Source organism: Peromyscus californicus, unplaced genomic scaffold, assembly GCF_007827085.1.
Source record: "Peromyscus californicus insignis strain IS unplaced genomic scaffold, ASM782708v3 Scaffold_2__1_contigs__length_46816999, whole genome shotgun sequence".
Classification (NCBI taxonomy): Eukaryota; Metazoa; Chordata; class Mammalia; order Rodentia; family Cricetidae; genus Peromyscus; species Peromyscus californicus.
The window spans coordinates 20,594,149-20,618,750 of record NW_026294540.1 but is presented as its reverse complement, the minus strand read 5'-3'; the positions used below and the strand labels follow the sequence as shown (position 1 = coordinate 20,618,750).

Sequence of the window (24,602 nt, the reverse complement as noted above, 5' to 3'; positions counted from 1 at the left end):
CTACTGGATGAATAGACCCTAACATCCTTGAGGATCAGCGAGTCCACACACAAGGCCATCGAGCTCTCTGGATACCAATGGACAACACCCCAATAAAATTTCCTCTCTTTAGGGAGGACAGAAAAGGGCAACAGACCTCCCAATGCTGGAGTTACAGGCAGCTGTGACCAAAAGCAACATGAGAGATGAGTTTGTTTCGGTTGACAGTCTGAGTCCATCACGGCAGCAGGAGCAGCTGGTCACACTATGTGCAGTCAAGGATAAAAGATGGATGCTGGTGCTCAGCTCACTTTCGTATTCAGAGCAGGATGCCAACCCATGGGATGGTGCTGCCCATATTCAGAATGAGTCTTCCTACTTGAATAAAAGCCAATCTAGAAACTCCTGTAGAAGTAAGCGTCTTATTCAATAAGAAACACAGAGCCAATGCAGAGACGAAAGCCCAAGAGGTCAGAGCTAAGAGCCTTACCCTTCACTCTGCAGCTATCCTCTTCAGCCAAGAGAGCTACTTCCTGTGTGTTTGTCTTTATATAGACTTTCTGTTCTGCCTTCTCATTGGTTGTAAACCCAACCACATGACTGCCTCGTCACTGCCTGTCTGTACAGACCTCCAGGTCTTCTATGGTTGGTATTGAGATTAAAGGCGTGTGTCTCCATGCTGGCTGTATCCTTGAATACACAGAGATCCGCCTAGTTCTGCCTCCCAAGAGCTGGGATTAAAGGCGTGCACCACCACCGCCCAGCTTCTGCTATGGTTTGCTAATAGCTCTGACCCCCAGGCAACTTTATTTATTAACATACAAATAAAATCACATTTCAGTACAAATAAAATATCACCATAAACTCCCTCACAGACATGCCCAGAAATGCATTTCCACAGCGATTCTAAATGCAATCAAGTTGACTGTGGTGGTCTGAATAGCAATGGCCCCCATAGACTCATGTGTTGGAGGGCTTGGCTCATCAGGGAGTGGCACTATTAGGAGGTTTGGCCTTGTTTGGAGTAGGTGTGGCCTTGTTGAAGGAAGTGTGTCAACTGTGGAGGCAGGCTTTGAGGTCTCCTCTGCTCAAGCCAGGCCCAGTGTGACTCACAGTTGTTCCTGCTGCCTGTGGATCAAGATGCAGAAGTCTCAGCTCCTTCTCCAGCACCATGTCTGCCTGCATGTTGCCATGTCTCATGCCATGACAATAATGGACTAGACTGTAAGCCAGCCCAATTAAATGTTTTCTTTTAAAAGAGTTGCTGTGGTCATGGTGTCTCTTCACAGCAACAGAAACCCTAACAAAGACATTGACAATGGAGACTGGTCATCATATTTGATCTCTAATATTTTCTTTCTTTCTAGGCAAAGAAGTTGCATACAGAGCTGTAAGGAATTTGGACTTGTGGAGTATCATTGTGGAGGCCTGTAATCTCAACACTCTACAGGCCAAAGCAGGAGGATCATGAATTCAAGGCCAGCCCAAGCTACATAGCAAAAACCCATCTCAAACAACCAAATTAATAACAAATAAGAATAGTAATAATAATAATAAGAGAAAGAGAGACAAGGCAGAAGCTTGAACAGAGGCCGTGCTGTAACTGGAGTGTTCTCCAGTCCTGCCTGGCCCATGGTCTCTCTACTTTGCCACATGGCTCATGGCTTGCTGGTACTTTACATCCTGCTCCTCATCGTGTAGGCTGGCAGCATCTCTCTGCCTCAGCCTTCCTGTTCCCAGAATTCTCTTCTCTGCTTGTCCCGCCTGTACTTCCTGTCTGGCTACTGGTCAATCAGCATTTTATTTATACAGAGCGATATCCACAGCACTGTGCCTTCTCCTGGGTAAAGAAAGATCTCCCATATTGATGGAGCAAAATGGTATCTTCCAGAAATGGTTTTGTCTCTGTGTGAATTCCACACAGAACCCCAATAAGAACCTCTGAGGACTTGGGACTCTGGCAAGTGGAAGATCTCCAGGCAACACAGCCATTTGTACGGTGTGGTCTCTGTTAGGAAAGGATGAAACAAGGAGATGGGAAATGGCTCTGATGGCAAGAGCCAGGAGACCCGAGTTCAGTCCCAGCATCCTCTCTGAGCGATTCACAACCACCTGTTACTCCAGCTACCAGCGAATCCAATGCCTCTGGCCTCCATGGGCACTGCCCTCATGCACATACACTCTCACGTGCACGCGCACGCGCACACGCACACACATAATTTAAAATATGAGTAATTTTTTAAATAAAAAATCCTTTCAAAGAAAGAATAAAACAGCAAAGCAGTCAGATGTGGAAGTGCATGTCTGTGATCTCAGCACTCAAAGGCGAAGGCAGGAGGATTGCGTGTTTGATGGTCAGCCTGGGCTACACAAAAAGACGATCTCAAAGATGGCAAAGCAACACAAAAACATTAAAAACAAGAAAAGAAAAGGAATAATCAGCTGGGAGGGCAACCATAAAGTACAACCCAATGTTAACCCAAAATAAAAGGTCCTGTAATGCAACCGCTTGAGTGGGGGAGACTTGATTTCATCTCTTCTCTGTTGTGCTCCCCTGATCACATCGTCCATCTTCTCTGAACCTGGAACCCCCCTCTTTGCGGTAAGAAATGATGATCTCTAACTCACAGTATTGTTCCAAAGGTGACGTCACAGCCCCCAAAAGCTATCTTATTTAAAACAGAACGGTAAGATGACTCGGCCAGCAAACTGCTTGCTACGTGTACGTGAGCATGAGGTGCTGAGTTCAATCCCAGCACCCATGTAAAAAGGTGGGCATGGTCTCCCATATTTGTAAGCCCCGTGTTGGGGAAGCAGAGGCAGTTCGAAGCCCTGGGCTCACTGGCCAGCCAACTGAGCCTACTAGGTCAGTGAGAGACTCTGCCTCAAAAAAAAAAAAAAAAAAATCAAGGCAGACATCCCCATCACGTGGAACAGCATTGGAGGTTGACCTCTGCCCTCGAAATGTACAAGCACATACACGTGCACACAGACCCACCCACCACACACCCTCCCCCCCCCCACAAGAAGAATGTGTGTCTTAGAGAACCCAGAGGAATCCCGGAAGCTCTTCAGTAACCAAACTGCTGAAGACAGGAGTGGACTTTCGAAGAATTATGCCCGTGAGTCCTGAACTGGATCCATTAATACTTTCCAATTATTTTAGTAAACATTAGAATGGCTTTTTAATCACTAACTACTGTTTCTCTGTCGGTACTTCAGACCTCAAAATTTATTTGCGTTCCACACTCATAAATAATTGAAATTTATTTTTATCCTGTGCAATTAAAAGAAATCGTATAGCCTTAGAATAGAAAGGTCAGAACATCACACCCTCTGGGGGCGGGTGAGATGGCTCAGCAGTTAATAGTGAATGCCGCTCTCAAAGAGGGCCCAAGTTCCATTCCCAGTACTCATGTTAGGCGGCTCACAACCACCTGTAATTCCAATCCAAGGGGGATCCGATGCCTTCTTCTGGCCTCCAAGGACATCATACTTAATGCACATAAACCCACACACATATTTAAAATGAAATAAAAATCTTTAAAAAAAATTATATGTTATCTGTAAACTTATGCAGTCACTGTGTAAATTAGTATGGAGCTTTCTTTAAAAAAAAATACTAAAATTAGAACTACATATATGACCCAGCTACCCCACTTCTGGGAATTACTAGAAGGACCCTAAGTCAGCAGACCACAGAGATATCTGCACATGGATGTCCATTGCTGCCCTATTCACCATAGCCAAGAGATGGTAGCAGCCCCTATACCATCAACAGACAGACAGGTCATTGGTGGGTGCATGTATACAGTGGAGTTTCATTCAGCCACAGGGAGAAATGAAATCACACTTGCAAGGAAGTGGATGGAACTGGAAATGACTATGTCAAGGGACGTAAGCCAGACCCAGAGAGGCAGGGACAACCTGAGTTCTCTTAGATCTTAAAATGCATGTGTGTGGATTTGTTTAAGCGAATATTACATTCTCTTTGGCGTACTGTTTATGAGGGTATTTTTTTTTTCACTCATATACAATGTGATAGAAGTGACGGGTTTTGGAGTCTTCAGAAACTCTTGGGACTAAGATCTGGAAAGAGGCTCAGGATGATGGCTCAGTGGGTGAAGGCAGCTGACAACCTGAACTTGATCCCCGAGACCCACATGGTGGACAGAGAGAACGGATTCCCACGAGCTGGCCTATGACCTCCATATTCACACACAAACATACTAAATAAATAAACATTTTTAATTAATAAAATATACAGTATGATTTATTAAATAACCAAACACTTTGATCAATTTATTTATTTCTTCTTTTTTAAAGTACTGGGGGTGGAACCCAGGACCCTGTATATGCTAGGCGAGTGCTCTCCCACTGAGCCACAGCTCCAGACAACATATGTGTTAGATAATGACATACTTTCCAACTCTACTGTGCACATATACACATACATACTATATCCATACATGTGCACATAAATCAGATAATTATCACACCCTAAAATAGACAAGTATATCTATTTTTTTATTTAAAATCAATGTATAGTGACAATCCACATTCCTTCCCCGAAGGCTCAGGGCACCCTGGGGAAAAGAAAGTGGAAGATTCTAAGAGCCAGAGGGGATGGAGGACACCAAGGAAACAAGGTCTTCTAAACACAACAGGACCAAGGCACACAGACTGTGGCTGCATGCTCAGGGCCTGCACAGGTCTGCTCCAGATGGGGCCCCAGCAATGAGAGGGGAAGTGGACACAAGCCCCCATCCCCCTGACCCAAAAGCTATCTCTGGTTGACAACCACTCGCAAAGGAAAAATTGGTTTTCTCTAACGGAGTCTCACCGGGGATACAAATCCCTCCTAATGTCAAGCCCCTTGCCCAGCAGTGGACGGCCAACAGGAAATGAACTCAATGGCATCTTCGGAGGTTCTTTGTCTCATAATGCTTGGTCGGGACCTTTGGTTTTTTTTGGAGGGGGGGGGTGCATATATATTGTTTCAGGTTGTATGTTTTTTATGAGATGTCTGTGTATGTGAACATGTGTGTCTCTGCGTCTCTATGTGTTTCTTGTGTTTTTTCTTTGGCTCTTTTTCTGTCTGCTTAGCCCTGTTTCTTTTTGTTTTATCTCATTTTATTTTATTAATTATTTTTAGATGCCTGCTCGTTTTCTAACAAGAGAGTGAAAGAAAGAAAGGGTGTGGATTTGGATGGAAGGGGAGGTGGAGAGAATCTGGGAGGAGTTAGGGGAGGGGAAACCGTAATCAGAATATAGTGAATGAAAAGAAAAATCTAATTTCAATTGAAGAAAAATAGGGAAATAAAATAAAATAGAAGGGTGGGCTAGTGAGAGGGCTCAACAGGTAAAGACGCTTGTCACAAACTCCTGACAACCTGAGTTCAATCCCTGGAACCTACAAAACACGGTGTCAAAATCCAGCTACAGTGGTGGCCTTCTCTAAACCTAGCACTCCATGATGAGTGGAAGCTGGAGATGGGAGACTCTCAGGGAAGCTCGCGGGCCAATTACCTTGGAGATGCTACATGCCGGAAGTGAGCAAGACTCTTCCTCAACATGGAAGGAGTGAACCAACTCCCAAGGGTTATCCTCTGACCTCCACACATGCACCTGAACATAAACCCTCACTTCGTTCACACACACACACACACACACACACACACACACACACACACACACACACGAACATAACAATAATAACTTTCAAAATAAGAAAAGAAATCATAAAATCAATACCCCCACTCCACCACCTTCTGGCTGTGTGTTCAGGTGTTTCTTTTTATATTACGCAATTTCATATTTTTTTTTTTTTTTGAGAACAGGTTTCATGTAGCTAAGGATGGCCTCAAATTCCCTATGTAGCCAAGGATGGCCTTGAACTCCTGATCCCTTTCTCTCTACCTTTCAAGTGCTCGAATTACTAGCATGCACCACCATGCCTGATTTACATGGTACATGCTTCATGAATGCTCGGTGAGCGTTCCACCAATTCGCACTCACACTATTTCCCCTCATCCTAATTTTATCCTTTTGGGTTGAAGCAACATTTATTCGGTGCCCGTGTCAATATTATTCATGGATGGTTGGTGTTATATGAATACCACTCATTTTCGTCACCTTGGGGTCATAATTGTCTCATTACATCATTTGCTTGTTTTTGATACTTATCCATAGTTGTATATAATTATATAACCTGCTGTGAGCTGTTCTAAATGTCAAATAGAGGTCAGAGACCGGAAAGCAGGCATCTCTCAATTGGTTCCATTTTTACCCAAACTTCCTCTTTTCACCATAGGCCACTGACCACCCCCCTCCCCAACTATATCCAACGTCCCTAAGTACAGGCTCTACTCAGGCCAATCTTTCCAGAAAGGAGCCTGTCAGCATTCTGCTCAGGTAGCACTGGAGCAGGGATATGGAAATCCGACTTCTCTTTTTTAAAGATATATTTTATTTTTACTTGTATGTAAACATGGGTGTGGAGACCAAAAGAGGGCATCAGATCCCCTAGAGCTGGAATTACAGGGAATTGTGAGCTGCCCACCATGGAGGCTGGGAACCAGAGCAAACCAGAGGACCTCAGTTTGGTTTTCAGAACCCACAATGGGTGGCTCACAACTACTTTGTTAGACCTGACTATCCTCCAAGCCAAATAACCTCTATGTTGGGGAGTTCAGATATGCCCATTTGCAAAAGATCATCCCAGCTGGGCTCCTTGGCTGTTTATATCCCTCATAGAAGAGTGGTCAGGGTCACCAGACCCTCACCTGAGCCTCCAGCCTCTCCCTCCCCCTCCCCCTGGCTGCATACAACTCTGCCCTAACTGAACATGGCCTTGGAGAGGGTAAAGATTAGGGGATCCATGCTTCATTTATGGGGCTTTGGGAAAGATATCATCCCCTCTTGGTATGCCCTTGATGGGGTGCACCCATGCTCCAGTAAGTAACCCCTCATCTGTGCTCTATAGGGAAGCCCAAGAAACTCATCAGATCCCCAGAAGGGACTTTGTGGAATCATGCCTCAGTATGGGGACTTTAGGAGGAAGTGTAGACATTGTTTACATCAACCGCTGGGAAGGAATTTTAGCAACCAGGGTTTGACTTTGGCTCTTATGGGTCTGATGCCCTCTTCTGGCCTCCTCAAGCACGTGCACACACTTGCATACCCACACATAGACATAAAAATACACATAATTAAAAAATAAATATGTTTAATGCCATAGTGATGTCTAACACCTTGCATGCTAATTTAATACATTAAAATATGTACTCAAAACATTTGGAGGCAAACCTGGATGCGGAGGTGCATGCTACCATCCCAACTACCCAGGAAGCTAAGGAAAGAGGATGAGAAGTTCAAGACCAACCCTGGCCAGTGAGCAAGACTCTCTCAAGAGGAAAAATAAAAATAGGTCATGGACTTCAGCCCAGTGGTAGAGCACCTGCCTAGTAAAACCAAAGCCCTGGGTTTGATGCCCAGTATCAAAAAAGAAAACTTCTGTGACTGCTCTGCCTGGCTGGGTAGGTCACAAATCCCATGTCATTCATCTTTCTTCCTGCTCTCTCTATGACGAGACTAGCATCATAAAGAAATCTCTCCACTTGGGAGGCAGAGCCAGGCGGATCTCTGTGAGTTCAAGGCCAGCCTGGTCTCCAAAGCGAGTTCCAGGAAAGGCGCAAAGCTACACAGAGAAACCCTGTCTCGAAAAACCAAAAAAAAAAAAAAAAAAAAAAAAAAAAAAAAAAAAAAAAAGAAATCTCTCAGAAGCCCAAATGGACGATGGATGATGAAATCTGTAAGACTAGCCCTTCAAATTGGAGTGAAACACAGGTACTGCAAAATGGATGACATCTAAGGCTTCCTCCCCTCCCCCACCCTCTCTCCCTCTCCTTCTCCTTCCCTTCTCCCTCCCCGCACGAGGATCTCACTATGTGTAGCTGGCCTGTAGACCTTCCCTATGTAGACCAGGCTGGCCTTGAACTCATACAGATCCTCCTGCCTATGCCTCATGAGTTCTGGGATTATAGGTGTGCACCGCCAACCCAGCCCTGACTCCCTTTTTAAACAAGATTGGCAGCACATTGTCTTTCCATGAGTTCAGGCTGCCACTTCGTCCTTCATATGCCTTTACCTGTCTATCTGTAACTCCCTGGATCCTTCCAGAGCTGCAGACAGCCATCAGCCTTTCCTTATCTCACCACCACCACCCCCAACATACACATGGAGTGTATGGGTGTGGTGGTTGGAATGAGAAATGTCCTCCACAGGTCCATGTATCTGAACACACTTGGTTTCCAGAGGGTGGCACTGTTTGGGGAGGTTATGGAACCTTCAGTAGCTATAGCCTTGCAGAAGGAAGTATGTCACTAGGGGCGGGCTTTGAGGGTTTATAGCCTGGTTCCATTTCCTGTCCTCCATCTTTCCCTTTCTCCCTCTCTCCCCCACCACTTCCTGTGTATGGATCAAAATGGGACCAGCCAGCTTCCTGCTCCTGTTGCAATGTCTTCCCAGCCAGGATGGACACTATCCCCCTAGAACCATAAACCAAAAGAGACCCTTTCTTCCTGAAGTCACTTTTGTCAGGGTGTTCTATCCCAGCAATAGATAAGTAACTGACATGGCGGGGGGGGGGGGCAGCCCCACACCTTTGAGGTCACCAAAACAGCGTGAGATGGTGGTTATTACCAAAAGTAAAAGTTTCCAAAAGGTACCTGAAGAAAGACTAAGCAGGAGATTCTGCAAATGAGAAGTAAGGCCAATGCTTTAGGTCTTTGGTTTTCGGGCGGGGGGGGGGGGGGGGGGTCACTCAAAGTCAGTATGGGGGGGGGGGGGCTGGAGAGCTGGCTCAGCAGATAGGAATGCTTGCTGCCCAGACATGAGTGCTGTACTTTGGATCTCAGCACCCATACAGAGCTAGCAAGATGAAACACTAGCTATATAAACCCGACCTGAGCTCAGAACCCACATGCACTCACTCACACATACACACCGCATAAGTAATAAAATATTCGAAGTCAGTTTCTGAGCTAAAGATGTCGCTTCCTAGCAGCCTTGAGGCCCTGGGTTCCATCTGAGCACCACATTGGGCTTAGGGGCGCACATCTCTAATCTTAGCGCTTGGGAACTGGAGGCTAGAGGATTAAAAATTCAAGATCACCCTGGACTGCATGGTAAGTTCAAGGTCAGTTTGGGTTTCATATCTCAAAAACCAAAAACAGGGCTGGGAGGATGGATCCGTGGGTAAAGCCCGAATTCAGATTCCCCAGAACCCATGCAGTGGTCCATGCACCTGTAATCCCAGCCCCGCCGTGGGGACATGGGAGGCAGAGACAGGAGACTGGAAGCTATCCTGATGTATACACTGGTAAACCGTAAGACAGCCTGCTTCAAGGTGGAAGGTGAGGACCAGTGCCCGAGACTGTCCTCGGACCTCCTCACACATACCATGGTGCACACACACACACACATTCATCAAATAAAATATAGGAGTTTTTAATAATGGACTGGAGCATCAGGACCATGGGGGGTGAAGAAGTGGGTCGCCACGCATCTGATTTTGGAAAGTGTATCTTCCCCTCAGACCCCCTTCTTGTCATCCACGTCCTGGCTGCTCTGAGTTGATGCACTCTGGTCCACTGTGATGTTCTGCCTCACCACAAGCCCAGAAACGCGGAGCCAGCCTATCTGGTTGGGGCTCTATCTTGCCCTGGCTCCTTCCTCTGAAGACTCTCCTGTGCTTCCTGGCTGCCAGGAGGCAAAGAGCTTGTCACACATTCTCCCTGCTGTGAAGTTCCACCTCACTAGGGCTCCACAACAACACAGCCAAGGACTGTGGACTGACCTCTGAAAGCATGAGTTAGTTAACACGAACCCAGCCTCTCTCAGGTCGCCTCCCCGTGCATCTGATCTCGGGGATACAATGCTGTGTATCACAGGTGTGTTGAAAAGCAATCTTTGAGGCATCTGAAGTCATGGCTCAAAAGCTGAAAATGCTTTTGTGAGTGTGTGTGTGTGTGTGTGTGTGTGTGTGTGTGTGTGTGTGTGTGTGTGCGCTGACAGAAGCACACTTGGAAGAATTCTCTGGGATATTTACATGAGCTCACATACCACTGGCCACAATGAACCAAACAGCCATGTTCCCAAGAGAGGGACAGGGGGAAGGTGTGCAGGTCTCTAGGGGAGGTATCAGGGAGGTTGCTATAGCAATTGGTCCAAGGAGGGGCTGTGGATATTGGGTGTCAATCATATAAAGTGTTGACATGATCACTCTACTAGGGGCTGATCTGCTGATCCTACATATCAGGAGAGAAATATAAAAGTGGGCAGAGGAGGTGAGTCAGTAACATGCTTACCTTGCAGTCCTGAGGACCTGAGTTCAATTCCCAGAACTCACGTGAAGAGAAAAATAAAAGTCAAGCCTGGTGGTGTGTGCTTCTGACCCCACTGCAGGGAGGCTGAGCCCGACGAAGTCAGCTTAGCCTTCTCAGTGAGTTCCAGACCGGTGGGAGAGCTTGTCTCAAAAAAAATTAGGCAATAAGTAAATAAATAGGAGAAAGTGATGAGGGGGGGGTCAGCGGGTAAAGGCATCTGCCACCAATCCTGATGATCTGAGTTCAATCCCCAGAAACAACATGGTGGAAAGACCTGACTCTGCAGGTTGTCCTCTGGACACCACATGTACACCATGACCCATGCACCACTACACACACACACACACACACACACACACACACACACACACACACACACACACACACGCTACATAAGTAAATCTAATACAATATTTGCAGTTGTCTTAAAGATTTGGTTATTTTTACCTTGTGTGTTTGGCTATTTTGCCTGCATGTATGTCTGTGCACCACATGTGTGCAGTGCCCAAGGAGGCCAGCAGAGGGCAGCAGATCCCCTGGAACTGGAGTTACAGATGGTTGTGAGCCACCAAGGGAGAGCTGGGAACCGAACCTGGGTCCTCTGTAAGAGCAGTGTTCTTGACTACTTGACTACTTCATTTCTCTAGCCTCAAATATATATATATATATAGTATACATACATATATATTTAATATATTTGTATAATATATATATAAATGTAACCTGACAAATTGTCCTCTAGATTCCACAAGCACTCATATACATGAGCCACATGTACCTGAACACCCAAACATACCTGCGCACACCCACACACATATACACACACAGCAGAGGACAAGGAGGAAGATGTGATCCACTGACCCCACACTTCAGAAGGAAAATATCAAAACACAGAAATATTTTGAATTGTCTAGAAGAAAACCATGACAGAGTGTTCTGACTCATTCAGAAAAGCTCTCGCTGCAAATTCACATATCTTAAAAGAATAAATTGGTCTTGATCAAACTCAGAAAACCATTTAGAGCCTTTCAAGACCAAAAAAAGATGCCAAGGCATTTTGGTAAGTGGCCATCAGTAATCGACACAGCAAGTTACCTGCGACTTTTTTTCGTTAAAAAAATAATTTTTTTTTTATAAGAATCCATTACCAAGTGCTCATGAGATATTAGAGCCCTGATAAGTGGTTGACTAGGAGGAAAAGGACGCTAATTAAGACAGGGATCTGTTATTTTGTGAGCCTGCCAAAGAACTGATTCCTGCATTCATCCTTCTGTACGTAGTTCGTAATATGCCTGCATGAGACCCACCCTAAGATGGGGTCCAAAAGAAGCTGATGAAGATGCCATCCCTGACTCTTAGCCTTACATCTGGGATGGGGAGAAAGGTGGTACAGACTGGATCTTCAATATCCTCCATTACGGTTTGAAAATGAATAACCCCCACAGCCTCATAGTTTAATCCCTTGTTCCCCAGCAGAGGGCGCAATTTCAGGAAGCTATGGAGCCTTTGGGAGGTGGGGCCCATCTGGGAGAAGGGAGGTCACTGGGCTGAGGAGAGGGGATCTGGGAAGGTTATATCAAGTCCCTGGTTCCTGACTCCCTCTCCCTTTCCTGATCCATCAAGATGTGAACAGCTCCTACCACATGCTCCCACCCACCACCATACTTCTGAGTTGCTTTGCTATGCCTTCCCTGCCATTGATGGACTGATATCCTTGAAACCAGGACCCTTCATTTGTTTCTGTGTTTCACCCACAACAATTCATAAATACTAATATGCCTCCCAATCTCAGTCTTTACTGTGGCACTATTGGAAGGTGGTAGAAACTCAAAGAGGTAGGGCCTAGAGAAAAATAGTCTTTAGGTCATGGGGAGTATATTCTTAAGGGGGTGGTAGCACCCCATCTCCCTCTCTTTTCTCTTTTCTCCCTGGCTCAACATTGGGGTCTGGTTTTGCTGCATCCTGCTCTTCTGCCATGATGTCCTACAACAATAAAGATCCTATACAATGTTGCTAATGTTAAATGATCATGGACCGAGACCTCCAAAACCATGAGCTCAAATAATCCTTCTCCCTTATAAACTAATTGTGTCAGGAATTTGTTACAGTAACAGAACACTGTTACTGTAACAAAATGCAGTAACAAAATGCAGTAAAGTAATGCAGGAAGCAAATACTTTAAGCCAGTAAACTGCAACACTATATTATGTCTAGTGCACAAGGAGCTGGGTTCCCTCCCCAGTACCCCTCAATAAACAAAGTCAAAACTGAGTTTCCTTTATTTGAGACATTTCCAGTTCTCATGGAAGCTAGCTAAACATGTGAGAAATGGTGTCTGCACTCACGGAGAATCTGCAAGTTTTTTTCCTTGTAGAAGCAGGGTGATGGAGGAACTGGTGACCCTGGGGAGGCAGATGTTTGCCTCTGTCCCCAGATGTTGTGCACAAGGCTACCCACACCCTACTCTTCACCACACCGAAGCTCACAGACTGTCTGTTGGGTTCTATTAGACTGAGGAAGTGGTTTGTTAATGAGATAGAGTGTTTAAGGACTGTAAACACATCCTTTATTTGATGTCCAGATGTGTCTGAGTGATGTGGTAATAGGGAGGGTATTTTCTTATCTTCCCCGTTGAAGGAAATAAATGCATTAGCTCAGGTTAACAGAGCCCAGTGAAATGAGCACTTTGGGATGTGGAGTTACTTTAAAGACATTTCAGCTCTTCAGTTCCCTCCCCAGGACTGCAGACAACCTTGGCACCCCAGCTACCAGGGCAATGTCAGTAATAGAAGCCATTACATCAGCATTTCCTGTCCCCTGGGAACACAGGCTGACTCTATTGGAGGGGACACCGAGCAGAGTGGGACAGGATGTGGTGGCCAAAGGAATGGCCAGTTTGTGACTCTGAGTCACGAATTGTCATCATCAGGAGGCAGACAGAGTGTGAGGATGTAGCTGCTGCGCTGCCTCCCCTAAAAGGTTTGGAAATTAAAATAATAGGCTTTAAAAAGACCAGCCACCAAGGACTCTGTCTAATGGCCCACACACTGCATTAGCCACAGACAGACCTAGGCAGGCCAGTGATGAGAACAAAATGTCACCTGCACCTTCTCCCCCAGGACAAAGAGACTGAGAAATGGAAAATAGGGTTCAGTCACTGGATGAGGTTGAGAAAGGGGTCCCAGGAGAGCTGCTCAAAGGTCAGGAAGTAGGGATGATCTGTTGGAAACGTCTAATTTTTTTTCACTACAAATCAAATCACAGGGCTGGGGGCATGGCTCAGTCAGTAGGAGAATACTTACCTAGAATCCCCCAGTGAGGGGCTGGGGTATGGCTCAGTGGGAGAGCACCTGCCTAGAATCCCCCAGTGAGGGGCTGGGGATATGGCTCAGTGGGAGAGCACCTGCCTAGAATCCCCCAGTGAGGGGCTGGGGTGTGGCTCAGCAGTAGAGATGGCAGGATCAGCAGCTCGGGTTGTCCCCTAGCCTCCACATGCTCACACTTCACATGGACAGATGCCCTCCTTGCTGAGCTTTAGCGGCTACAGGGTGTGTCCCTCTGGCCTCATTCTCTGGTAACCCCGTCTCCTATGCTGCTATACATCGAGGCCCGGTATCTCTGCTCTCAGGTTACACTCTCTGCTTAGGGGAGGTCAGCCTTCCTCTTTCATTTTTTAATATTTGTTTTTATTACGTAGATCTGTGTGTCTGAGTGCAGTTGCCCATGGAGTCAAGAGGACCTGGGGTTCTCTAGAACTGGAGTTACAGGTGATTGTGAGCTCCCACGAGTGGGTCGTCTCCAAGAGCAGTCTGGGCTCTTAAATGCTGAGCCATCTCTCCAGGCTTAGGTTTTGACGGTAACTCCCACCACAATGACTGATATATTTCTGTGTCCCTCAGGTTCTCTCTATGCCTGAGCATCCTCTTACTTTGCTCTTGAGCGTCTTCCAAATGCTACCATCATCCATCCTATTCTTAGGCCAGGGCATGTTGGGCCAACACTGACCTTTGAACTACCACCCCCCCCCCCCCCAACACACACACATCCAACCGGTCTGCAGCTGTGTCATAGATCTCTCTTGGGCCAGGCGGTGGTGGCACACGCCTTTAATCCCAACACTCGAGAGGCAGAGGCAGGTGGATCTCTATGAGTTTGAGGCCATCCTGGGCTATAGAGTGAGCTCCAGGACAGGCTCCAAAGCTACACAGAGAAACCCTGTCTCCAAAAACAAAAACAAAACAAAACAAAAAAGATCTCTGTCAAATCCATCCACAGATCTACAACCCAGTTGCGCAAATGTCACCCCAAACACACACAGGCACACCCCAGGGGGCCTTCTAGACTATTCTATGAAAAATGCCTACCAACTCGTGTCTTTCTCTTTTGGCTTCTCCATGCCATTTTAAAACCTGCAGCCCGGGTGAGCTTATTAAAATGCAAATCAGATTGAGTTGTTCTTTTGCATAATTGTTCCTAGGGCCCAGGTTTGGCCTCCATCTCCCGGAGTCATTGACCATTACGCTCTCTAGGCTTGGGTGAGTGTGTTGTGTGAGAGTGTGTGTGTTATGTGTGTGTGTGGGGGGGGGGGGGGTGTGGATGTGGGTGTGTGTGGGTACCCGCATTCGTGTGTGCAGAGGTCAGAGCACTGGGTGACCTGTTCCATCATCCCCACCTCTATTCCCTTGAGACAGTGTTCCTCACTAAACCTTCAGCAAGTAGAACGGTTCGAGTAAGAAACGTCGCCATAGTCTTGGGTAAACACTTAGTCCCCAGTTGGTACTGCTGTTTGGGAAGATTTTTTTTTTCTTATTTGTTTGTTTTTAATCTTTTATTTTTTAATGTGGGTTTGTGGATGCCTGTGCTCTGTGCTGTTTAAGGAGGTAGAGGAAGTATGCCACTGGGGACAAGCTTTGAAATTAAAAGGCTTAGGCCATTTCCAGTTCATTTTCTCTCCTTTGTGCTTGTGGTTCAGTGTGAGATCTCAGCTTCCTGCTCCAGCTGCCATGCCTGCTTGCTGCCACGCTTCCCCGCCAATGATGGACGCTTATCCCCCTGGAACGGTGAACCCCAAATACGCGCTTCCTTCTCTAAGTTGCTTGGTCATGGTGTTTTATCAGAGCAGTAGAAATGTAATTAATACAGCCAGGCTGGCACCCATCAAGCTATCCTCTGGTACCAGCCTCCCATAGTATTGGGGTTACATAGTCCAAAAGGTGGGTGCACAGCCATGCCCAGCTTTTTATGTGGGTGTCGGGAATCGAACTCAGGTCCTCTTGAAGGCAGGCTCTCTTACCCACTAAGTCATCTCCCCAGCCTCCTTTCCAGCATATTCTACATCTTTCAGCTCTAGGTACTTGGGTGGACTCTTCTCTTAGGTGATAGCTATGTTACAGCACACGGGTCTCAACCCACAGGTTGAGAACCCCTGTCGAGGCTATTATAGGGAGTTGGAGGCCAGCCTGGGCTACTTAATAAGACCATGTCTCCACGGGAGAGGAGAACAAGAGTGCTGAGGATCAAACTCGGGTCCTCCTGCTTGGCACTATACTGAGGCACCTCCACCCTAAACCTTTTCTTAACAGACTACAGCTTTGCTTCAACAAAAGAAAAAGGTGTGTGTGGGGGGGGGGGGGGAGCTGAAAAAGGGAGGGAGGGAAGAGGAGGGTAAAGGAAAGCTCTCCCTCACTTTACTGAGTTCCTTAACTGGACCCTTGGGTATACAGTATTCTGAACTAAAGAATGCTTTTTTTTTTTTCTCCCCATTTTCATTCATTTTTTTCCTTTTGTTGTTTTTGGTTTTTGTTTGTTTGTTTGTTTTTGTTTGGAGACAGGGTTCTCTAACAGCTCTGGCTGTCCTGGAACTCGCTCTGTAGACCAGGCTGGCCTCAAATTCACAGAGATCCGCCTGGCTCTACCTCCCGAGTGATGGGATTAAAGGCGTGCGCCACCATCACCTGGCTTCGTTTTCTTTCAAAAGTGTGTTTGTGTGTGTGTGTATCTGTGTATACATGCATGATTGCAGGTGCCTACAGAGACCAGAAGAGTGTGTCAGATTCCCTGGAGATGGAGTTATAGGCAGTTGTAAGCCACCTGAGTGGGTGCTGGGAACTAAGCTGGGGTTCCCTCCGAGAGCATCAAGCACTCTTGGCTGCTGAAGCATCTCACCTGTGTTTCCTTACTAAGTTTATCTTTGTGCTTTTTCTAATAGCTTGATTGACTGAAAAGTATGGTAGCTCATACCAGTAATCCCAGCACGTCTCAAGGAAATGAGGTTGAAAGTGACAAAGGGGTCCTCGTCTGGACTCTGTATGTGCACAGGTGAGCACACCTGCATACCCATGTGCATATACACCATACACACACACCCACACACCCCCAAATAGCATGCATTAGTGAACTGACGCTGTCTGAAGCTAGCACACAGGAGCCAAAGATCCTGCAGACAGCCTGACCTTGGCTGAAAAGCATGTGGGACGTGGGGGTGGGATGTCGTAGGCACACTGAAAATCCTCTTGTGCTCTCTCACTTAATAGCCACTGACCGTAACTTTTGTCTCTTACCTAACTAACATTCTCCTGATAGAAAACCTTCCCAGAACGTATCCAGGTGAGGGTAAGGCCTGCCTTCTAGTCCTAACACGTGAAATCTGGAGAAGACATCCCCACTCCGGTGTCACCAGCCTAACCCGCTGTCCCCTGCAGCGTGACCGTTGAATGCGCTGATGTATGACGTCACTTTTGTTCTGTGACTATAAACATGTATGTAACCTGTTCCATGGTGGAACATGTCACTCAGCCTTCAGCACAGTCACTTATATATGCCTCTGACTATATGACCTACTATTTCCTTCATTTAGTAACTTAGGCTTTTAAATTCTGTAAAATATGTACTTGTGTGTTTGTGCATGTGTGTGCGAGTGTGTGTGTGTGTGTGTGTGTGTGTGTGCACACTGCACAGGAAGAACGTGGTCAGAGGACAGCTTGCAGAAAGTCAGTCCCCTCCTTCCACCATGTAGAGGGTCTAACTTGGGTCATCAAGCTTGGGGACAAGCACTTTAAGCAGCGGAGCCATCTTTGTCTGCCCCTAATGTTTTTTAAAGATTTACTTATGTGTATGTGCGTGCCTGCATGAGTTCATATGTACTACATGAGTGCAGGACCTCCAGAGGCCAGAAGATGGGGTCAGATCCACCAGAGCTGGAGTTATAGGTGTTTGTGAGCCGCTTGATACGGGTTCTAGGAACCAAACCCAGGTCTTCTGCAAGAGCAGTATACACTCTTAACTACTGAGTCATCTTTCCAATACGCCCCCTACCTTTCTTTTATTTTTGTTAGCGTGTGTACATTTGCATGTGTTCATATGTGTGACTGAAGGGGACCTGGGACACAGGGTAAGTGTGAAGGTCGGAGGAAAACCTTGGCTTCAGGCCTCATCTTTCATCTTGGGACAGGCTTTCTCATTTGTCACATGCAAACCCAGGCTAGCTGGCCCTGGAGCTTCTGAGGATGGCATCTGATAGGACTTAAAACTCAAAGAACAGGAGTATCTTTAATCTGAGGACATAAAGAATAATTGTGCCCTGGGACTTTAGGAAAGATGATTACGTTTTTAGATAAAAGAATTTTTAAATAACTTTAATTACTTAAGAAAGAAAACTTGACTAAGATGTTTCCGGCTAGAAAAACTTGAAGCTGGGCACAGCAACGCACACTTGTAATCCCAACATTGAGGAGGCAGAGGCAGGAGAGTCAGAGGTTCGAGGCCGTTCTCAGCTGCAATGTGAACTTGGGACCAGCCTGGGATACATGAGATCCTGTCTCAGACATGACAGGGGGAAAAAGAGCAGAAAAATTAGGCCTTAAAGGACAGATTGTGCATAGCAATGAGGGTGGAGACAGCGACAGAGAAACATGGAGAGGAGACAGAACCGTGTGTGTGTGTGTGTGTGAGAGTGAGAGAGAGAGAGAGAGAGAGAGAGAGAGAGAGAGAGAGAGAACTCAACAGTGACTCTGAACAGAAAGACAAGGAGAGACCCTGTTCCACACATGTCTGCTGCATGGATGACAATACACCAAACAACAACATCTCTTCCAGAAGACGCTTGGACTCCCATCTAGCCCATGTTACCCGCTGTGGTAACCTGGCTTCAAGAGAAGGAAACACAGACCGGTTTGAGGTTTGAAACAATTCCCCAAAAAGTTGTGAAGATGCAAAAGTTTAAAGTGCTTGATTTAATATCTGAAAATAGTTGGAAGACTAAATAAAGCATTTGGGACTGGAGAGATGGTTCAGCAGTTAAGAGCACTGCTGCTCTTCCAGAGGACCTGAGTTCAGTTCCCAGCTCTCCCTTGGCAGCTCACAGCCATCTGTAATTCCAGCTCCAGGGGATCTAATGCCCCCTTCTGGCCTCCATGGACACTGCACTCATTTGCATGGCACACGAACACTCACAAGACCGCGCGTGAGCGCATACACATACACACACACACACACACACACACACACACACACACACACACACACACACCTTTGAGAATTGTGAACAATCGATTTCAGGAGGCGTGACCCTAAGATTGAGCAAAGGAATGGAGTCCTTCCCTTGGAAGGGGCAGAAAGGCTTGGCTCGGCCACTATAAGCTAAATAAACCAGTGATCACTCTACAGGGAGCCAAGAGCTCAGAGAGGCGGCCGGCTGGTAGCAGTGGCTGGCAGTAATCCAAACTCTCCGCCAGGAACACTGCCGTGAGTGGATGCCAGCCTGCTCTACCTAACCAGAACAGGTCTAAAGAAAAGACAGAAGGCAGGGGGAAAAGCCAGTAGCTCAAGAGGAAGAGGCAGAAATCTTTATTCCCTGTGTAACACTCAGGAATAATAGCACTTAGGAAAATTACTAAAATAAAATTCAAAACTATTCAAAGTCCAAAGGTGACTGTCGCCTCCACTGTCTCAGAAATCAACTCAGAAAAGGGCCTGAGCTCTGGTAAGAAGCACTGAGCCGCGTCTACAACCCTGACATGTGGGTGCTGGGTCTGTAGCTGGCTGCCTGGTGGTGTTACTCTATGAAGTACAACTGTGAAGCTTTGCCCTTGGGACAGTGATGGGGACCAAGAACCTTCTGGGGCCAGGCGGCTTTTGTCTTTGGAGATCCTTAACTCAGATAAGCTCAACATCCTGAGATGTCCTTCGCTTTGTTCTTCCTCTGGTATCTCGTGTCCTTGGGATCAAAGCCTCTCTCCCTGGCACCGAACAGTGCCCACTGTGGGGTTCTGGCCATGTAATCCCTCGCACTGAACGCCTTTGAGCCTCTACTCTGTTCGTGCTGCAGGACGAGCTCCTGGAAGCGGCTGTAATCGATCCACGTCCACCATTCTCCATTGACCTTAAACTGCAGAGAAAAGTTGTCAGAAGTAAACTATGGACAAGGGAAAAAGCTCTAGTCCCATCTGGATCACTCCAGCTGTGCTGCCTAGTTTTATGACAATTTGGCATAAGCTAGAGTCATTTTGGAAGAAAGAAGCTTAACTGAGAAAACGCTCCCATCAGACTGGCCTGCGGCTCATTGTCTTAATTGATGAATGATGTGGAAGGGCCCAGCTCACCGCAGGTGGTGCCATCCCTGGGCTGGTGGTCCTGGAGGGTCTAGGAGAGCAGGCATGAGGGGCAAGCCAGTAGGCAGTACTCCTCCATGGCTGACTACGACCAACACGCTGAAATAAACCCTTTCCTCCCAAGTTGCTTTGGGTCATGCACAGCAATAGTAACCCCAACTGAGACAAACAGCATTAGTTTGGGACTTGAGAGATGGCTCAGCAGTCGAGAGCATGTATTGTTCTCCCAGGAGACTGGTGCTGGGCATCTTATATCCTCCTATAACAACTCCAGCTCCAGGAGATGCTATGCCCTCTTCTGACCTCCAAGGCAGCGCACCCCCCACACCAGCATACATAAATAAAAAGAAGTGTTTTTTTTAAAGATCAAACAAATGTCAGAAAGTCCCCAGTGAGAAAGCCAAGAATGTGGCTGTTGGTAGAGTCCTCTCCAAACTCCATTCCCAGCACTACACAAACTGGACATGGTGGTGCACGCCAGTAACCCCAGTACTCAAGGAGGTGGAATCAGGGTGATTGGAACTTCAAAGTCAGCCTGAGCGATATAGTAAGTTCAAGGCCACCCTGAACTACAAGTGACCCTTGTAATTTAAACTAAAATGTTTTAAATTGCTAATAATTCTGGTCTTCAGTACGCTTGTGTCCCTGAAGCCTGCTCCATACCACTCATGGAAGGCCCAACTGTTACTAAGGAATACTTCCTGAACTGGGGATGGTGGCCTAAGCCTGGAGTCTCAGACCCGGGGAGACTGAGGCAGAAAGACCAGGGTGCATTTAGGAATAGACATACATATACACATACATCATATACATATAGGCCTGTAACAACAATTAATGAAAACAGAGGCCATGAGTTTGAAAGAGTGCAAGGAAGGGTATATGGGAGGGCTTAGAGGGGGAAGGGAGATATGTTAATTGCATTATAATCTCAAAAAAATTAAAATAAAAAAATTAAATCCTTAAAAAAAAAGAGAGAACTTACATAAATGGGGGGTCAGAGGTCAACTTGGTCTACACAGTGATGCTGTATTTCTGGAAAAGGGAGGGGGCTACTCCCTAAAACAGGTAGTCAAGTTTCCTGGAGCGAGGTGACTGCAGATGACCATAGAGAGTTAAGTGTCTGGTGTCAAGCTGGTTCTAACTCTCCTGCCGTGGCTGCTTTTTATCTGGTGTGTGTTTTCACCCCTCTGTTAGCAGAACATGGGGAGGGCTTTTTATTGCTAAACTTTGCTTGAGTAAAGCCTTAATCAATGGCTTCTAATTCTGAGCTGCTAAATGACTCAAGCTAGCCTTTGCATCCTAACATGCATACAATATCTCATTAGCAGAAAGCCTCGTTAAGAATTTCAATTCAATAACGGGGAATAATCCAATTTGTACTCTCTTAAGTAAATTGCTTCTCAAAAGTCACTGTGGAATAATGGCCGAGAATGAAGAGAACAGAGAGGCAACAGAGGAGGGGCCCAGGAAACGCTCCTCCTGTGGTGAAGGCTTCTCCTCCAAAGCCTCTGTCTGGCATTCATTTGTGTAAAGTTAATGTTGACCGGTGACTTGTAAATAGACGGCATTTCTGTCCCAGCACTAGGAAGACTGAGGTGGGAGAACAAGAGTTCAAGGTCAGCCAGGACTCCACAGTGAGAGCCTGTCTCTAAAGAGCAGCAGGCTGCAGATGCGGCTCAGGGGTTAAGAGCACACACTGCCATGCGGAGGACAGACATAGTTGAGGTCCCAGCACCCATGCTGAGTGGCTCACAACCGACTATAACTCCAGCCTGGGGGGTCCCACACCCTCTTCTGGTCTCTGAAAAAATCTTTGAAAAAATGACAATAAAAGCCTAATTAATTCTATGAACCAACTGAAGCAACAGTCTCCAGTTACAGCTGAGAAAAAGTATTGAAAATGAAAAACATAGGGTTTCCTGGAGTTAGGACAATACTTACTGAATTTAAATGGTTCATGGTTTATGTCAGTTAAGAGTTTTCTAGTAGACAGTGCCAAACGTATGTAAAAGCTTAATTAGTCTGTTGATGAATTATGAGGTTTCCCTCCTCAAGGTTCATTCTCTGAAACGCTGCCTCAAGGCTTCCTACATCCTACAGCCAAGGCCTAAACTCCCATCTTCACTTTTGATTCCAAGACTCTACACATGGGTGTTCTCCAGTCCTGCGACAGACAGCTCTCTCTAGCCAGGCCCGATGGTGCATACGAGAAACCCCGCAACTCAGGAGGTAGAGGCAGAAAGAGTAGGAGTTCAAGGTCATCCTCGGCTACATGGTGAATTCCAAGTTGGGGCCAGCCTGGCCTACATGAAATCCTGTCTCAAAAAACAACAACAAAAACAAACAAACAAACAAACAAAAACCCCAAAACCTAGAAGGAAGGAGTGCGGCTGGGGAGATGCCCAGTAGTTAAAAGCACCCGGTCCTCTTGCAGAGAACCCATATTTGGTTCCCAGCACCCATATTGGACCACTCACAACCACTTGTAACTCCAGCTCCAAGGGACCTCTGGTCTCCACTGGCACCTGCATTCACATGCACATACCCCCCCCACACACACATAATCAAAACTAAGTCATTAGCAAACAAAAAATAAGAAATACAGGATTCCTTGTTGTGCATAGGCTCAGAGAGACAGAAGGACCCGTTTAGATTATAGCAGCGGTTCTCAACCCAGGGGGCGCAACCCCTTTGGGGGTAGAATGGCCCTTTCACAGGATCACATACCAGAGATCCTGCATATCAGATATATACATTATGATTCATAACAGTAGCAAATTAGTTATGAAGTAGCAACAAAAATAATGTTATGTTGGGTGGGGGGTGTCACTATAACCTGAGGAACTGTATTAAAGAGTCGTAGCATCAGGAAGGTTGAGAACCACTGGATTAGAACCATAAAGCCAATTTTTTTAGCCCAGCCAACATTAAATATATTTATATTTTTTTAGAGTTGAGTCTCTGTTCTCTCTCTCACACACACAAAACAACAAGCTATTTGCAATGCATCTCATCTGCAATTCCCAGAGGCAGTTTGCAAACTTAGGCACTGGAAGCCATGCGAACAGTGCCCTAAGACTGTACTCTGCTCCAGAGTGGGAGAAACCACTTGCACAGATGAGACTATTAGAAGCTAAAAGGGACCAATGACAATTCTGATTCCCAGTTGCTAAGGACACAACCGGAGGACCGAGCTGATGTGGCTGCACCAGTAGGTTTGGGCCAACGTGACAAGGTACCTCAGACTGGGCAGCTGAGTGACAGAGTTGTTTTGGAGGTCTAAGCCATGATCAGGTCCCTGTGAGTCTGGCCTCTGGCTGGAAAAACAATGCCTCCTCACTGTGTCAACACAGGCTTTCTCCCTGTGTGTAGGCTGTTGCGTGTCTGTCCTTGTAAGGACGGGCCAATCAGATCAGCCTGATCTCACGACTTCATCCAACCCTTGGAGGCCCCATCTTTAATACAGTCACACCGGGGGATCAGAAACTCCACACAAATGAATTTGGGGAATGGGGGACACAAAATCCCCTCCAGAGTATGGGTGACTCTGAGATTAATGCTGAGCCACCAGGCCTCAAGGATCAAACTGTATCTCCACACTCAAGACAAGCTGAGGTAAAAGGAGCTCAGAAAAATCCAACAGTTTCACACGGAAGGTAGCAGCTAAAAGGGCAGCGTTTAGCATGATCGACACAAACTGCAGGAAGACAGCTGTGTCAACAGGGAAACAAAGCTCCAGGTTACAAGATCTGAGGGGAAGTGTCCTAAGACACGGGGTCACCCACCTCAGGGCCTCCACGAACCCCCAGGAAGGGAAGAGCAAATCTAGGCAGAACTGTGAAGAAACTCAAAAGGTCAGATGATCTATGACAGTGTGGTGAGTACGGCCCTGACTACACAGCCAAGCTGCTCTAGACAGGACCAGCCACGGAGGCCAGATGTGCAGGCATGAGCACCTGCCATGAGGAGGGGAGAAAAAAAAAAAATCAAACCTCATCCAGCTGTTTTCTCACCTTTCACACAGGGAAAATCCCCTAAACAGCATGACAGCATGAGATCTTTATTATTATAAATGTTCTACAGAAATCTACATAAGATAACACATAAGCTATGGACTAAGCCCAAGACCCGAATCCCAACACCTGCACTAGGAGATTATTTCTTTTATTTTAATTAATTTCATAATATTCTAAAATCTTTATTACATTTGTTTATTGGGAGGTGGGAGTGCTTGTGTGTGGAGGTCAGAGGACAACTTGAAGGGAATCAGTTCTCTCCATCCACCCTGTGGGTCCCAAGAGTCAGGTCATCAAGCCTGGTGACAAGTGACTTTACCCACTGAGCCATTTCTCTGGCCCCAGATTATTTTGTGTCTGGTGTTTCTGATCTTGCTGGTTTAAGGTGACTCATCCAGTTGTAAGCCCAGAGGGAGACAAGTATCAAAAGAGATAGCTTCACAGGAAGCTGACCCACATTTCTACTTCCTTCATCACATACTAGTATCCAGAAGGGAGGGGGTGGGATGGAGAGGGGATTCCAGTGCATAAGACCCTCCCCACCAATCCTGAATAGAAGACATGGAGCCACAGATAATATGGCCTGGGATTTGATCCCACTCTGCGTGAGT

At 46.5% G+C, this 24,602-nt stretch overlaps 1 protein-coding gene across 5 annotated transcripts in view; it reads right to left on the bottom strand.

Moving 5' to 3' along the window:
- Nucleotides 1–24,602, bottom strand: part of LOC128121113 (S-adenosyl-L-methionine-dependent tRNA 4-demethylwyosine synthase TYW1) — a 168,880-nt gene that overhangs the window by 61,012 nt on the left and 83,266 nt on the right. For 2 of the 5 annotated variants that reach the window (XM_052755577.1, XM_052755581.1), the window contains one exon: nucleotides 19,189–19,752. The exons of 2 other annotated variants lie outside the window; for them this stretch is intronic. In XM_052755577.1, coding sequence (XP_052611537.1) covers nucleotides 19,531–19,752 — 222 coding nt within the window. In that variant the 3' untranslated portion in view covers nucleotides 19,189–19,530. Of the gene's footprint in view, nucleotides 1–530; nucleotides 1,108–19,188; nucleotides 19,753–24,602 lie in introns of those variants that run through there. One more of the 5 variants, XM_052755579.1, reaches the window with a different exon arrangement.